The 16,549-nt window shown below is 40.4% G+C and overlaps 1 protein-coding gene across 3 annotated transcripts in view; it reads right to left on the bottom strand.

The window, feature by feature from the left end:
* Window positions 1-16,549, bottom strand: part of LOC137527183 (relaxin receptor 1-like) — a 467,519-nt gene that overhangs the window by 95,915 nt on the left and 355,055 nt on the right. For 2 of the 3 annotated variants that reach the window (XM_068247656.1, XM_068247658.1), the window contains 2 exons: window positions 13,935-14,006; window positions 12,221-12,295 (listed from right to left, as the gene is read on the bottom strand). In XM_068247656.1, coding sequence (XP_068103757.1) covers window positions 12,221-12,295; window positions 13,935-14,006 — 147 coding nt within the window. The remainder of the gene's footprint in view (window positions 1-12,220; window positions 12,296-13,934; window positions 14,007-16,549) is intronic. The other variant, XM_068247657.1, reaches the window with a different exon arrangement.

Below are 16,549 nucleotides of genomic sequence, written 5' to 3'. Positions count from 1 at the left end.
CAGAGATCCTATATACTCAGTGCAATATACTCAATACAGACAATCTATCTGGTCACTGAAATTCTCCCTCACAAGTCATACATCGATAAGACAGTGTCATTAATCACAATTCCATATTCAAAAATTCTAACACGATATATTATAATCATTAATGTGCACAATATGCACATTAGAGCACTGCTCATCCTATTTGTAATTAATGTCCCAGTGTCCTGAGCGGGAGAAACAGTTTCCAAAGTCCATAAATGACAAGATAAGTATATATATATTTCTTTATCTTCTCTTAAAGGCAAAGCAGAAAATCCAGAGCAAAAAAATCCGGAATAATAAAGTTCACTCCAAATTGTTCAAGAATCCACATTCAGGGGCAAGAGTCCATTTTTAGTTGATATACTTGTATGTCCATTCTAAAACGCATAGAAGTTCATAGCCTGGGCAGCAGTCCAATGTCCAAAGGGTATAAAGAAACTCACACTTTACATAGACTCCAACTGTATTACGTCCCCTGCTACCCAAAACACCATCAATTACATACAGGAGAGCACCAAATCTCGGAAATATCCTAACACCCAGTAAACTACACACGCCAAAAACCAACCGACCAACTACCCAGCTACCGCAGGAGCCTGGTTGCTTCCACTGTAATAAAAATCGCTGTACAGCATGTCAATTCCTACACTCCTGTTCATCTTTCACATTGTCCAGCACTGGCATCCAGTATCTAATAAAAAATACTTCACTTGTGAATCAAAGTACGTTATTTACTTGATCTCATGCCCTTGCCGTCTCCAGTACATGGGGAGGACTACTCAGCTGGCCCGTAGCAGAATCGGACAGCACAAATGGAATACGACTAACAAATTCCCCCTTCACAGAGTAACATGGCACTTCTGCACTCACCACGACAACAATCCACAATTGTTCAATATTACACTTATCGACTCAGTGGATGCTAGAGTACCAAATGCGTTTGAACAGCTGAAAAAGTACGAAATGTACTGGATTCAAACTTTAAGAACTCTCACTCCCGGGGGACTTAATGAAGTGTTAGAGAAAATGTATTATATGTAGGTAGAAAAAAACAAAGTCTTGTAAAAGTAATACCTTTTAATGGCTAACTGATAAAGTTAAATAATGCAAGCTTTCTGGGATCTAGTCCCCTTCTTCAGGCATATTTCCAGATGTTAGCTGTAGTAAAACACTGATGCAGGGAAATAGCATTTAGATTTATTTATTAACTATATATCAACTTTTTGGTACCAATTGTAGTTATAATGATGAGTAATGTTATTTATATCAACCCCTTTATTGACCTGGGCATTTCTACATTTGCTTATGGTCTATTTTATGCAACACGCTGTTTTTAATATATTATGCATTTTCTTGTTTCATTTTATTTTTATCTTTATTTTTATGTTATTCATCATACATCATTTTATTATTATTTTATATGTGGTACCTTGCTAAACACAATTGTCCTCCCCAAATAGTGCTTTTGACCATGCTTTAAAATTTTCGGCCATTTGAGGGCAGCAAAACACACTATACTCTAATCAGCCCAACTCTTCGTTAAATTTTAGTATATTTGCCCCATAGACATTCTTTGTACCCTATTATTGTGGTATTTTTCCATGTATATATTTTGTATCAAATGATTACAGGGCCTCTTTGCCCAATTTCAATATGGGTGCCTCTCCAGTGCCCCCTCTACTGCTCTTGCGCAGTATCCATCCCATAAGCGATTTTAAGCACCGCATTTTACGTCCATTACCACCCACGTGATGCGTCAATGTTGACGCATGCGCTCTCTTGTTATAGGCACAGTGGGACGTTATCGTCACACCGCACGGCTGGGCTCCTACGTGATGCGTCAATATTGACGCATGAACCCTTAGCATATACGCGTGGTGCAACGTTATCGTTGCACCACGTGGTTAAACACACCTACTGGCAGTGGATTGGCCAGCAATCCGCCGCCACCACGCGCGCCAGGCCCATGCGCCCTTTCATCCTCCCCACTATACGCCGTTCTCATCGCACTGTTTACATGTTTACAGGTGGCAGCAGCTTATTGGCTGCCCACACTATTTGCCTCTCCACATGGCAGCAGCCCATTGGCTGTCTGCCCAGTTAACATGGCGCCCAGCGCCGCCCAGCAAAGCCCTCCCTGCTTCCTGATTGGCCCTTTTGTACATAACACATGTACATAAAGAACTGAGCGTCCTCATTACATTATTTTTTTAATTATAATATCCTGTTGCACCCCCTTTTTTCCCCCTACACGTTTCCACATACCTTTTACCGGTCCATTGTGGTTTTTGATTACTTTATAATGTACCCTATATTTAATTTAGTTTTACCTCATCTTAGGTCCCAATTTTTTAATTCCAGACCAGCTCCTTTTCACAGCCCCTCTTCCGGTTTTCTACTATCCACTCTGGGCATACATGTCCACAAGACTACACCATAACATGTTTATTTGTATTCTTGTTTATACTGTATATCTAAATGCCTATTTCTGCAGTGATGTTATAGCCCTGTTCATTGTTTCCTATTTACAGTTGTCCCCACTTAATGCCTGATGAAGCGGCCTTGGCCTGCGAAACACGTTGCACCTTTGGGGTACCGTATAATAAATGTGTTTGTTACTATACAGACAGTATTTCATGTCTGCTTTCTGGAGGTAAGCCCACCACTTCCTCCAAGCAATTTTTAAGAATTGTATCCGATTTTATCCTGCTGGCGCCTCTGTTTTTCATACTGCTATATTGTGTCCACCCCTGGTGGAGGGGAATACTACCCCCTTTTTTTCCTGTCTACAGAGAGCGACTTCTTAACCCTGAGTGAGAACAGGTCTAATCTCCTCACCTGCATATACAGTGGGTGCCTGAATGGTAACCCATGTTTGTGAGTATAGTTCTTCTCACTGATCATTTATCCTTTGTTTACAACATACTACACCATATTGGGCTCTCGGTTTTCTCTATTTTCTAAAACGAAAATAGACTCCTTCGAGTTGAACTGAAGTAGATATTTCAACTACAAACCCGGACACCTATGGGACTTAATGAAGAATTCAACTTCGGTTATTTTCTTCCTCAATAAATCTTTTGGGGTCTGTGACCATTTTTGACCCTTTTGTTAGGGCTTTCATTTGGGACTTGTAAGTCAGTGGAGTATGATGGACCTGTGCATGTTTTTGTTGATGTTTTTTCAATAACAGTTTTTTTATTTATTTCATTAGGTGTTTCTTTTGTGTGCATTCTGAAACTCAACTTGCATAGGATGATTGTGACATGAGTAGTTGAATGATTGGTTATTAGTAAGTATTTTTCACCTCTGTCCTTTGTATTGTCATGTGGATCTTGTTGGCAGGCCCGCCATCAGGGGGGGACATCCGTGACTCCCGTCACGGGCCCCGGCCCTGCAGGGGGGCCCCATCCTCGCCGCGGCCCTGGCGGGTGCCGCCCGGCCGGCGCTCAACCCCCCCTGGCCGCTGCTCCCTCCCTCCATCCCTCTAGCCGCCGCCTCCGCCGCGTCAGACCCCGATCAGACGGCGACAATAGTGCGGGCGCTAGGACCCAGCGCCCGCACTGATATGCGGAAGTGACGTCACTTCCGCATATAGAGCGGGTGCGTCCAGCGCCCACTCTTACTGGTCGGGTCGCCGCTGATCTTGAGGTCTGACGCTGGGCAGCACTGGCAAGGTAGGGGAAGCAGCGGCGGCGGCGGCTGGGGGGGCTCCCTGTCACTCGCTCACTAGCTAAAGGGCCTCCCTGTCACTCACTCACTACTTAAAGGGCCTCCCTGTCACTCACTCACTACTTAAAGGGCCTCCCTGTCACTCGCTCACTAGCTAAAGGGCCTCCCTGTCACTCACTCACTAGCTAAAGGGCCTCCCTGTCACTCACTCACTAGCTAAAGGGGCTCCCTGTCACTCACTCACTGCCTAAAGGGCTCCATGTCACTCACTACCTAACCTGGGGGTCCCTGTCAGAATCCAGGTGAGAGGTGTCTACCATAATAAGGGGGCATTCTGCCTATTTATGTGAAATGCTGTCTATTTATGTGCCTCATGACTGCTGAATGTGTCTTGTTGGGGGCCTAATGATTGAATTTTTACTTGTTGGGGGCCTCATGATTTGTTGGGAGCCTCAAGATTGCTGAATTTGTCTTGTTGGGGGCCTCATGATTTGTTGGGGGCCTCATGATTTGCTTGGCTGGATAGTGTACTGGTTAAGGGCTCTGCCTTTGACATGGGAGACCAGGGTTCGAATCCTGGCTAGGTCAAGTACCTATTCAGTAAGGAGTTCAAGGCAAGACTCCCTAACACTGCAGGGTGGCCTCTTGAGCGCGTCCCAGTGGCTGCAGCTCTTGAGCGCTTTGAGTCCGACAGGAAAAAAGCGCTATACAAATGTTCGGATTATTATTATTATTATTATGATTTGTTGGGGGCCTCATGATTGCTGAATTTGTCTTGTTGGGGGTCTCACGATTGCTGAATTTGTCTTGTTGGGGGCCTCATGATTGCTGAATTTGTCTTGTTGGGGGCCTCATGATTGCTGAATTTGTCTTGTTGGGGGCCTCATGGTTTGTTGGGGGCCTCATGATTGCTGAATTTGTCTTGTTGGGGGTCACATGATTGCTAACTGCGAGACTATGGGAAAAGCTGAATCATTACCATATGAGACAATAGCATTAAACCTACTTTTAGCATTAAACCTACTTTTTTAGCTTATTTAAACAGAAAATAAAACTGGGAGGTTCTAAAAAAATGATGGAGCACTTCCTCCTTCCGGCTTGAAGGAGGAAGTGCTCGATATCGAGGCTTGCAACGCGTCCATTCGGACACTTGCACCTCGTTGAAACGCTGGGCCATTCGGAGGCAGCCTGGTGATGCGCTGATCCAGCTTTTGCGCGATTATTTAGTGAGCCTTATGCTCATTGTGTTTGTGTTGTTGTTGTACTTTATATAATTTTCTTTGTTGTTTTTGATTTTTTGTAGTGATTCATTTGATCCTTCACATATATGGATGTTTTTATCATGGATGCAAGGATACCCACATACCATCTTTACAAGTTTTGCACAATATGCGATTTTTGCACAATTATGGAGATTTTGTCATCTCAAGATGAAATTATTTATATAGATTTCTTGAACTTTTGTGGCACTTTATGGACTGATCCAATTATCCATAATATGGACTTTTGTGACATCGCACTTGTCACTTTATTTCATATATATTTTTTATTTTCTCATGATTCCCACAGGACTACAGTATTTGTTACCAATTTATTTATGTATTATTCATTTATGTATAATTTATACTATATGTATCCACGGTGATGATTACAGACTTGCTATGTGTAGTTTTTGTGTGCATCTGCAGCATGTGCATCTTTAATAATATAGTTTGTTGTTGTTAATACTATTAGATTTTATACAAATACATGTGTGGATATATATGTTTTTATTTCTAATATATTTTCTTATGTATGCATGTGTTTTGTAATTTTGCACATGTGCATATGCATACATTGATATTTTGATATGTATGACCAATGTTTGGTTAGTTCAACATGCTTTGCTATTGATTGTAGTTAGTGTATTTTCCATTAGATGTCGCCAGATACACCAGGTGTCCCACTATGTATACGTAATTCTATGCTGCCATCTTCAATTAATAGGATGATGACTTTTTGAATTATTGTTAACAATAGGTTCTTCAGTGTTGCTTTTCGCATATATTTCTTTATGAGTATATATATTACTAATTATTTTAATCTTAATGCTCTCTGTCATGTTTATATTGTGCGCTCTCCCTGGGGGTTGTTGGCCTGATAGCGAGGCGTGGTTCGGATATCATGTAGGATTGAGTGCGTGCATCATGACACGCAGCTCGGTCCTGCAGTGGGCGTGGCCACGCCCACTGGAACTCGGCGGCTCCCGGGATTTAAGGGATTTTCTTTGCATTAGTGATTATATCCGACGAAGGACAGGGGTCCGATATGCGTCACATAGTCAGGCGCAGCATCTGGGTCTCGTCGTGCGGTCTTCTTTATCCTCAGGGTGGGTGCACAATCGGATACTCCTAAATACATATATGGAATAATATTGTTTGGGTCTATTGCATTAGACATGCCATTGCAGCGTGCAGCACCATTGTGTCTGCCTCCATTCTGTATATGGGCTTCAGTGATTATTGTATACCGTATCCTGAGGTTTATTTGGTAATATAGATACAGATTGTATCAGGTTATTTCATTCGCACTCCTGATGTACCTTTTTGCTGTCGCTAGTTTTTAAATGTGATTTCCCTAAATAAAGATTATTATCATTTTGTATGGAGCTGGATTAGTTTATGATTTATTATGTCATGGATGTCTTTGGTTTATTGTAGTTGCTTACCCTTCCATAGACATGGACTTTGGTGTGGTAGTTGTGTTGCTCTATGTTTTTTGTTATGAATGACACCTTTTGTCTTTGGCAGAGCACCCTGCAAAGAATGATGGGCCGATAGCATGCTTGTCAGTACACCACTGGTAAGCTTGGCACAGAGTGAGTCAAATGATGGCTCATCCTGCTGCAGCTGAAATTCCTAGCGGCATTAAATACTATTCCCCCTCCGAGGCATAGAAATTCAGAGGGAGAAGTAATTTGGGATCCCCAAATTACCCATGCACGGGCCACAAACTATAGCATTGCTGCTATAATGGAACCCAACTTATGCGCTATGTGGCCGGCGCTGGACGCCGAGAAGAGCCGCTTAAGGACTTATTACCCTAGTGGCTATAAGCTGTGCTTTAGGGGGTCACCAAGTTGCAGACCCTCAAGACTGCCCCGCCAGTCACTAGCAGGAACTAGCAGGTTGCAAGCAGACTCGTCAGTTTTAGTTGAAAGTCAAGACAGGCAACAATATTACATGGTCAGTGTCCTGGGAAGGTGGCAGGCAAGGTTAGTTGGAATGACTCGGGGGATCTAGGTTGGCAACAAGAATAACAGAAGTTAAAATGAGCAAAAAACACAAGGCAGCTGCCAAAAGGTCACAACACTGGCCACTACAAGAATGAAGTCGAAATAACCTCCTTGAGCTTGTGCCTATGCGTACGGATGTGATCAGATGCATGCATGTTCACACCAGAACTGCATGTATGCAAGTACATAACCAGACATACCTCTAAGGTTACAATAAGGATTGTTAGTGCATGATAGGGTGGATAGGCATGACCACTGTCAGTAATGAAATACTGCCCCCTTCAAGGGCATTCTCTGGCTACAACTAGGATTTTGTTTTTTTATGTGGGAATAAATGAATGTGTTTATCACTTTGGTTGCATGGCCAAATCCTTTCCATCTAGTGAGATATTGAAATAGCCCTGCGGAAAGCATAATTGCCTCTATGTCATTTTTTTTACTGCCATATCATACATAATAGGGGTAAGTGAAACACAAAGTGAATTGTCAAAGATCCTGGAAACTTGATCTTGAAAGAAACTGTGCTGAGGATTTATGAATCTAGAACAGTCTCTTGAATTTAAGACCCATTCTTTTAGTGGGGTACTTAAGCTTAAGTTTACAGTAGAAAACAACAAAAAGTTGGCAGATTTCATGGAAGAGAAATCCCTCCTCTTTCTGTCTACTCTTTGTTTAGCTCTAATTTGGACTTGGTAAAATAATGATTACGTGCTTTTAAGCTAGAAAAGCAATACAGTATTGCACACCAGAAACTATGGATTAACAGGAACATATTTAGAGAAAAAAATATTGGAAAAAAGTAGGAAGTTCACCAATTAAAGTCCACTGAAACCAGTAGTGGGTTGGTATTTATGAACTACAGAACTGTGAGACTGTAACCCTTTGTGTCCTGGAGATATGCGTTTTTATTTTTTATTTTATTTTTTATATTTTTTAGTGGGTTGGTATGGACAAGGGCTTGAGGAAATCCCATGGCTTAGCTCTTCTGCATTTAGAATAGTCACAAGTAGAACAGGATGAAATGACTTGCAATCCTGGCAATGTCAGGGCATGAGAAGGTCTGTTGCAATAAGTCCAGCTTCACAGATGCCTCAGAATGCTCAACAAAAGGATTTAAGGAACGATATTCAAAGATCCAGAAGTACATCAACTTTGCACTTATGTATCAACAGGTCACTGAACATGTATAAATCAGATTAAAATAAGAACACAAGTTCGAGAGATCAGGTGGGAAACTTGATTGTGGAGGACTGAGCTTAAGCGGAAATTCCAAATGCTAGTTTTGCTTTTGTCTTTTCCAAGGTAATGACTTTATAACCAGAAATGCTGACTTACTAATATTGTAAAATTATTTTGAGCATCCATGAGCAAAAAGGCAACTAGTTATAAAAGTGCTTTAGGTCCAGGATGTAGAGACAGTATTTCACCCACTGGTGTTTCAGAATTGCCTACCTCCAACATAGGGTGAATAATAGTTTTAGTCTGCCAAAGGTGGTTTGTGCTTCAGGGATTCCATGAAAAAAAGTCATGAGAGAGATTGACTCATGTTAGTGGAGTGACCATAGTGGAGAAGTTCTTTATGAATTTACTTTTGAAATTAGCAAACTCTAGAATTGCTGAACATGCTCTTTGTCACAAGGCGTTAACCATAACTGGAATGAGCAGATTCTGCAACAGGCTCCAGAGACACAGACACTGTGAGGCAATCAAGGTTGGCAACATGAATAACAGACATCAGACTGAGCTTAATCTCAAGGGAGCTATCAAGCAGTCACAGCACAAAATGTCACAAGGGAAGGTGTATTATATACCCTCCTTGACAATTGTGCACGCCACAACACATGAAGAGTAGACACAAGCCTGCAATCACCACAGTGATGATCGTAATCAGCTAATTACAATTACACAAAATAATGTGTAAATTTTCGCAATTACGTCTATACTCTATTACAAATTCTTAATCCAATTGACTTTGTTTTCTTCTTCTCCTAGCCCCCTCTGCGACATTTTCGCAACTCCCGCTGCTCTCTTGGTGATAAAATCACTGTTTTATTCATCGTTTTTGTAAACAATGAAGATGGCTGCCAAACAGGAAATACATCATCAGAGCATGTGCCTGTTTGCAGAGGCTCCTCTCAAACGTGATTTGATTGCTGGAATGTTACACCACTTGTTGCCTTAGCAGCTAAGGCTTAGCTGCTTGTCTGAGCTCTGAACTGATCTTTCTGCACTCACAGCTGCTCACAAGGTCATAGCTCCTGAGCCTGCAGACACTAGCTGTGAGCAGAGACCTTGTCTGACTCATACACACAGCACACACACAGAGCTTGCAGGGTGCGTGGAGGAGGTGTGTATAACTTCTCCCTATCACAGCAATTCCTCTCTGCCTCAACAAGGCTTGACAAGGGAAAGAAGATTAGATTTATTACAGAGACAGTGCTACTTGAAAGCCTGCAGCAAGCCAGACCACATTAGAACAGGTGTAGGAATTTATAGGCTAGAAGAAATAAGGCTGAACATTTTGTTACAGAGTCTCTTTAAAAAACATTTTTCTTTGTATTTTTCAAAAACTACAAGGTCTTTTTGAAGAATTTTTTCACTTTTTTGACTTTTACCCACTATTCTCCTTAACATATGTAGAAATTTTGGTAGCAATAGCATGTATGAGGGCTTTGCTATTCACCGCCAAAGTCGGTGTGTAATTACACGTAAATTCATGCGTATCTATGAACGCTTACAATTACCTTCAAAACGAATTACATTTTTCCACAAAATTTTGCATTGCGATTACTATGCATAATTGAGAATTACGATGTGAAATTACGCATTGGCGTAATTTCTGCTCATCACAAATTATGGCAGAGTCTTCTGTGCCTGTGCACATGTATGTGAATACCCCTACGCATAGCCACAGGGCCATGATCTGTAATGTGCACTAGTTGCCAATAAGCTCAGTGTTCCTTTGTTAGGTCTTAACCTTCGTGCACACTTTACAAAGAAGGCAAGATTATTAATTCTCACAGATAAGATCAGCACCCAGTTCCTGCAGTTACAGTGTATGGTGTTAAATCAATTGCAGAGGTAGAAACAGTGCTATCTGCCACAACAGCATCTTATATATTCCATATAAAGCATAAAAAAGCTGTCAGGCACGGTTAAGATCATAAATACATGGCATGTTTATCACATACAATTCAAGTGCAGAGGAGGTCCCCAGGTGGGCAGCACCCACCCTTACTTACAGCTGTTTCATGGGGTCTGTATACACAACCATCAGAGGTGTTACACCTCTGAGGGGCTGGGGGACCTCCTGTGCACTGGAATTGTATGCAATAAACATCCCAATGGTGTTTATGATGACTTACCGGTGTCTTGGTGTCTGCCACCTTTCTTCTGTTATAAGATATGTAAGACTATGAATACCTAAACAATCAAAATATTGTAGCAGACATATTGTTCACATCCAGTGCTTTCAATCTTTTTATCTGCCTTATCTACCATGGCAGTCATGTGACACGGGGAGGTCAAATTACTAGTGATTAGACACAAATGAGGGGGAATTAGAAACTCTCTAAATACATACAGGGTGCATTGCTCTATGTTTTTCTTCTGTCCTGTGCAAGAGTTCAGGTCCACTTTAAATCGGTTATCAGTCCACTGACATAAGATTTTTTTGCCTTCCTCTGGATCAACTGGGATATGTGCGGGTTCAGGAAAGTGATCTTTTTTTGGGGGGTTGAACTTTTTTTCAACCAAACTAACTGTACCTATGTGGCGTAAGCATTATAAGCCCAAGTAAAAGAGGCAGCACTGCAGCAAGTCAAACTGTATATCAAAACCTTTTTATTCCGCGTCAATGGTGCATCCAATGGAACAAACGAGGCCCAACACAGTGGGGTGAGAGCAAGGTGGGTGCCCGGGGATGACCGGACCAACTAACAGCTGTTTCGCATCAGCAGGACACTGATCATTATTTAGAATTTATATAGCGCTGGCATCTTCTGCACCACTGTACAGAGTATATAGTCTTGTCACTAACAGCTGTTCAGATACACTTGTCCCTGCCACTAACCAGTCAGGACATCCTGAACTGCACTCAGTATCAACGCTGTTGTGCCTACATGGGGAATAAACTGTTATATATACAGGTTGGTGATGTCACTCTACCTTTTGTCTTAAAGGTATCGTCAGGCAAAAAAAAATGAGTTTCACTTACCTGGGGCTTCTCCCAGCCCCATGCAGCCATCCTGTGCCCTCGTAGTCACTCACTGCTGCTCAAGTCCCCCACCGCCAGCTAGTTTCATTTTTGCCGACCTCGGGGGTTGGCGGGGCCGCATTGCATACATTTCTACACATTCCCGCTAGTGCAGGAACATTAACGCATAATTTTTTCGCGTTAGCAGTGCAACGCTAATACATTTTAGCATTAAAATGAATGCGTTAATGTTCCTGCACTATCGGGAATGCATAAAAATGTACGTAATGCGGCCCACCGACCCTGAGGTCAGCAAAAAACGAAATTAGCTGGCGGCGGGGGGCTGGAGCAACAGTGAGTGACTACGAGGGCACAGGATGGCTGCATGGGGCTGATAGAAGCCCCAGGTAAGTGAAACTCATTTTTTTTTTGCCTGATGATTCCTTTAAATGCTTATTGTGCTGCTATTTGTACTGTATACAGCTTGAAATTGAACCAGTCAGATCAAATTTCTGTTTATTTGGATTGTTCTAACTGAAATCTGCATACAAGTTTCAATAACATTTGCATCTAGTTGGAAAAATTTGCAAAATTTACAATTCATTGATCATCTCTATGTATAATATGTAGTACTCAGGCTACCAAAGCTTTAACTTTGTATAAAGTGATTTGCAAACTAGAAAACTTTGAAAACAAATGGTTTACAAGAATATAAAACTGTCTTAAAAGACAACTGAGGGATATAACAAGAGGGATATGGAGGCTGCCATATTTATTTATTTTTAAACAATTCCAGTTGCCTGACTATCCTGCTGATCATCTGCCCTTAATAGTTTTAGCCATAGACCCTGAACAAGCATGCAGTATATCAGGTGTTTCTGACATTATTGTCAGATCTGATAAAATTATCTGCATGCTTATTTCTGGTGTTATTCAGACACTACTGCAGCCAAATAGACCAGCAGTCCTTTAAGCAATATAAATACAAACTAAATTAAAGTGACAGTATTTTCTTAATAATGTACATTTTCACCAGAGAAATTACTTACAGCCAGTTTAGGCGAGGCATTTCCACGCATAAAGAATTTTTGGGAATTTTAGTTATGGAATTGTTCAACATGTATCTGCATAAAAACAGACATAAAGTAAGATATTTTGCACTGTTTAAACAATTGTGACAATTATACTTGGCAGCACCAGTCCTACTTTCACAGTACAGTAGTTTTGTATACCTTATTTGAGATATGTGTATATATATATATATATATATATATATATATATATATATATATATATATATATATATATATATATATATAGTATTTATAAAGCGCCAACATATTACGCAGTGCTGGTCATTAGTTTAGGTTACAGACAATATTTAGGGGTGACATACAGTAATATGACAATACAGGTATACCAGGAAAACCAAATCACGCGGCACAGTATGAGTACAAGGTAGTGCTTTGTAAGTCACTGGATGGGAGCATGGAGATTAGGCAATTTGAGTTCACTCAAATGCATAGCATGGGTGCACATTAATGGAGGTGCATGATCAAGTAGGGCACAAAAGGAGGAGGACCCTGCCCAAAGGCTTACAATCTAGAGTGAGAGGTTGGGGCACAAAAGGTAGGGGACCAGAGTTCAGCTGCTGGTTTAGAGCACTTTTGAGGGGTGGTAGGCCAGAGTGAAAAGGTGAGTTTTAAGGGCCTTTATGAAGATGTTGAAGGAGGGGACTGCCCTGATGGGTGTAGGTATGGAGTTCCATATATATTTATATATATATATATATATATATATATATATATATATATATATATATATATATATATATATATATATATAGCTGTCTTATTAATATGCACAATTTAATGATCTGTAATTAATTTCGTGAGTCATGTAAACTTTTGTATTTAACTTTTGCCCTCTATGTGCTACTGACATACAATTTTACCAGTTTTGGTTTTGCCTGAAACTTCGCTTAAATTTGAAATTCATTAAAGTCAATTAGAAGGTAAATTATGACTCACCTGTAGTTTATGTAAACAAAAACCTGATTCTCTTATCCTTAACCTAAATGTCTTATCCCTTAATCTCCCATCCCCAAACTTTTTTATTCAGATGTTAGTCTTCCCCTAAAATTTGGCAAATTGTGGTTTACTGGAGGTTTCACTAAAATGTGAAATGACTCTAAAATGCTTTAAATTTATGTAACTATGAATTATAACTGACCAGTAGTTTATCTTAATGAAAACGTAGCCTCTTATCCTAACCCTACATTTCTTATCCCTAGTTCTCGCATGCCTAAATATATTTATTCTGTCCTTAATTCTCCCAAGTTTAAACATAAATCACCTAAGCCTAATGACCATAATCCTAACTATAATTCTCCTCACTTTAAACCTATGTTTTCTAACTTTAGTTTTCTCAACCTCAACCTTAAATTTGTAAGCTAAACAATTTCAAGTTAGGCTGACTAGGATTAGAGTTAGGAGAATAGCAGTAGCAGGATGGGCACTATCAGCTCTGTGTTCACAGTGGAAGACTGGCTGGTCTGCTTACCAGCTCCTCCCTACCTGCCTTATGTGGGCGATGATAGGATAGTTTTTACAGATCATTTAGTCTGACGAGGCTGCATCTGACATTCACACAGGAAGTTAGTGTTGCTAAATAGAATAAAAATACATTTAAAATACAACAAAAAACAAGTTAATCTGATACAGACTTGTCCATATTTGATAAGAATTTTAGTTATTCACTTACAGGAAATATAGAGAGTTCAGCCCTTTGAATGCACCAGGAACAATTCTGTTAACTCTGTTATTGTCAAGTATCCTAAAAAAGACAAAATGTTGCACAGAGTGATAACTACGCAACAAATACATTTTATTTATACAAAAAGGTGATACTGACATTTCAGTAAAAATAAAAAAATGTAATTGTCAAAGCAGAATAGTCTTAATTTTACTTTAGGATGCTGTCTCTTGAGAGATAGCTCAGATTATCCTGAATCTATGCAAAAATGATATAAATAAAAAAAAGGTGATGTATAGATCTACAGCGCTAACAAATGAAGTATATACAGTATAAAACATAGGGCATATCTTAAAAATATAAGCAGCAGAACAATTAATTCAATAAAACCATTAATGAAAACAAGATGCAGACAATATTTCTGACTGCAGGCATAACTCATCATTACAGACAGCCTACCTAATAAGACGCAAGTGCCTCTGCGTCCCATGTCCCTGTGTGTGTGTCTTTTTTTGTTCTGCGCATGTGCAGGGAGGGATGCAGAGACACTGAGAAGAGCTGGGGGATTGATGCGGCAGGGGGGCCAGGAAGGGCGTGCATGCGCGTGCATTCAGTGAATGAGCGCTTACAGACCTAGCCCATTTTTAAATGGGCTAAGGTCACTAGTTTAAAAATAATATGTTTAAGTTTCAGAGCTGTTATGAGTGGTCCAATGGCTATTCCCTGGGCTCCTTAGTATTTTGATATAAATCCTAGTCTATATGCTTAGCTGAGCAATGTTATACTCAGAAGGGAAGAGGCAAATAATACATTAAGTAGGAGAAATAAACTTGGTGCCACTTTTTTAACCTTTTCCCAATGTACGCTGTTAAACTCTACGGCATGTTTGGTGCTTCCCTACAATAGCAGCTATCTACTCTGTAACAAGGACTGCAGCATCTCTTCTATATCCAGTTCTTTTCTGCAGTCCTACTTGCTAAACAGTGATGCAAGGCACAGTAACGTCTATAGTGTGTAATGTCTACTCAGCTATTCTCTTTCAGTAATGCAATCTAATCAACTCACCTTGGAGGTGGGCAAGTGAAGCACAATTTATACATGGGCAGAATTCTCTCAGGGAAGCTTAAAGAGAACCTGTACTGAGTAAAATTATTTAAAATAAACACTCGAGGTAACTTCAAATGAACATTGCATAGTTACCTTGCCATCAGTTCCTCACAGAAGCTCACCATTTTCTTCTTAGAGTGATCCCTTCCAGTTCTGACAACATTTTGTCAGAACTGAAATATATCAGTTGCTCTCAGCTATATATCAGTTGCTGTCAGTTACAGCTGAGAGGAGAACTGATGTGTCCATGTTTCCCTATGGCTCAAGTGGGCAATGTTACAGTTTAACTGTGTGCTGACCAGAAAACTGTTATGGTGTAATGCCCATTTTCAAAATGGAGGACAGAGAATTCCATTGATCACAGTTGACAAACAGGACGCAGGAGAGGAAAAAGAGATTGAGGAGCAGACTACACGGGAGGTAAGTATGACTTGTGTATGCTTATTTTGACTTTTAATTTTCAGTTCAGGTTTTCTTTAAATCCACAAAAAAAGTGTGTTTGTCCCTGTATCTTCATGTTGGGATAAGGCATGAGAAAAATTTTGCTAAAAATGTGCTTTTATTTCCATCTGCCTCTACTGTAAGCGATCTTCTGAAATATCAAATACCCACAAAAAAACATTCAAACATCTAAACATGAAGTGTACTGTAAACAGTTCTGAGTCTATTTTTCTTATTTGCTGGATAATGTCTATGTTAGCAAATAATGTTTTAAAGTGAACCTCCAGACTAAAAACTACTCAGCAGCACTGAAAATGCTTGGTGTTTCTTTAACAGTTTCACAGCATCAGAACATTGTTTTTCTTATCCAAACCTCATGTTTAGCTGCACAGAAGAAAACTGCCCGGGCATTTTCCCCCTGATGTTCTGATGTTGTGCAAAGCATGCTGGGATTTCTGATGTTGTTCTTCTCGTTCTGCTGTTTTGGTGCAATTTTTTTCCCCTTAATTTTGAATTTGAGATTTGAAGCCTAGCGCACACAGCTGGGAGGGGTGATCAGGACACAGGACAGTTGGAACTGTCTTTTGCTCCCGGTCACCTTCTTTCAACCAAAAAGATGGATGCCCCCATGAAAAAGATGGCAGCCCCCATGAAATCACAAACATTTGCCTGTTCTTTTTAAACAGGGTGGGTAAGAGATTATATTGCCTATCTATTTTAATTAATATAACTAATGTAACTTAATAACAATATGTTTGTTTAGACCAGTGATGGCGAACCTTTTAGAGGCCGAGTGCCCAAACTGCGACCCAAAATCCACTTATTTATCACAGAGTGCCAACATGGCAAATTATAAACCCACATTTAAAATACATCAATCATCCCCACCAATGAGATGCAGCGATTACCCCACATTTAAAACCTATCAGTAACCCCCAACAAATGAAATGACCCCACATTTTAAGTGCATCAATCACTGCCACAAATGAGCAGCACCTCCCTAACAGCCAGTTCCACATGCCACCATGGCTGAACCAGCTTAGAAGGAGGATAGGGAGGTTAAGTAGCTGCGGGAG

The sequence above is a fragment of the Hyperolius riggenbachi genome, chromosome 8 (genome assembly GCF_040937935.1).
Source record: "Hyperolius riggenbachi isolate aHypRig1 chromosome 8, aHypRig1.pri, whole genome shotgun sequence".
Lineage (NCBI taxonomy): Eukaryota > Metazoa > Chordata > Amphibia > Anura > Hyperoliidae > Hyperolius > Hyperolius riggenbachi.
Note: the sequence above shows the minus strand (reverse complement) of the source record. Positions and strands in the feature narration are given on the sequence as shown.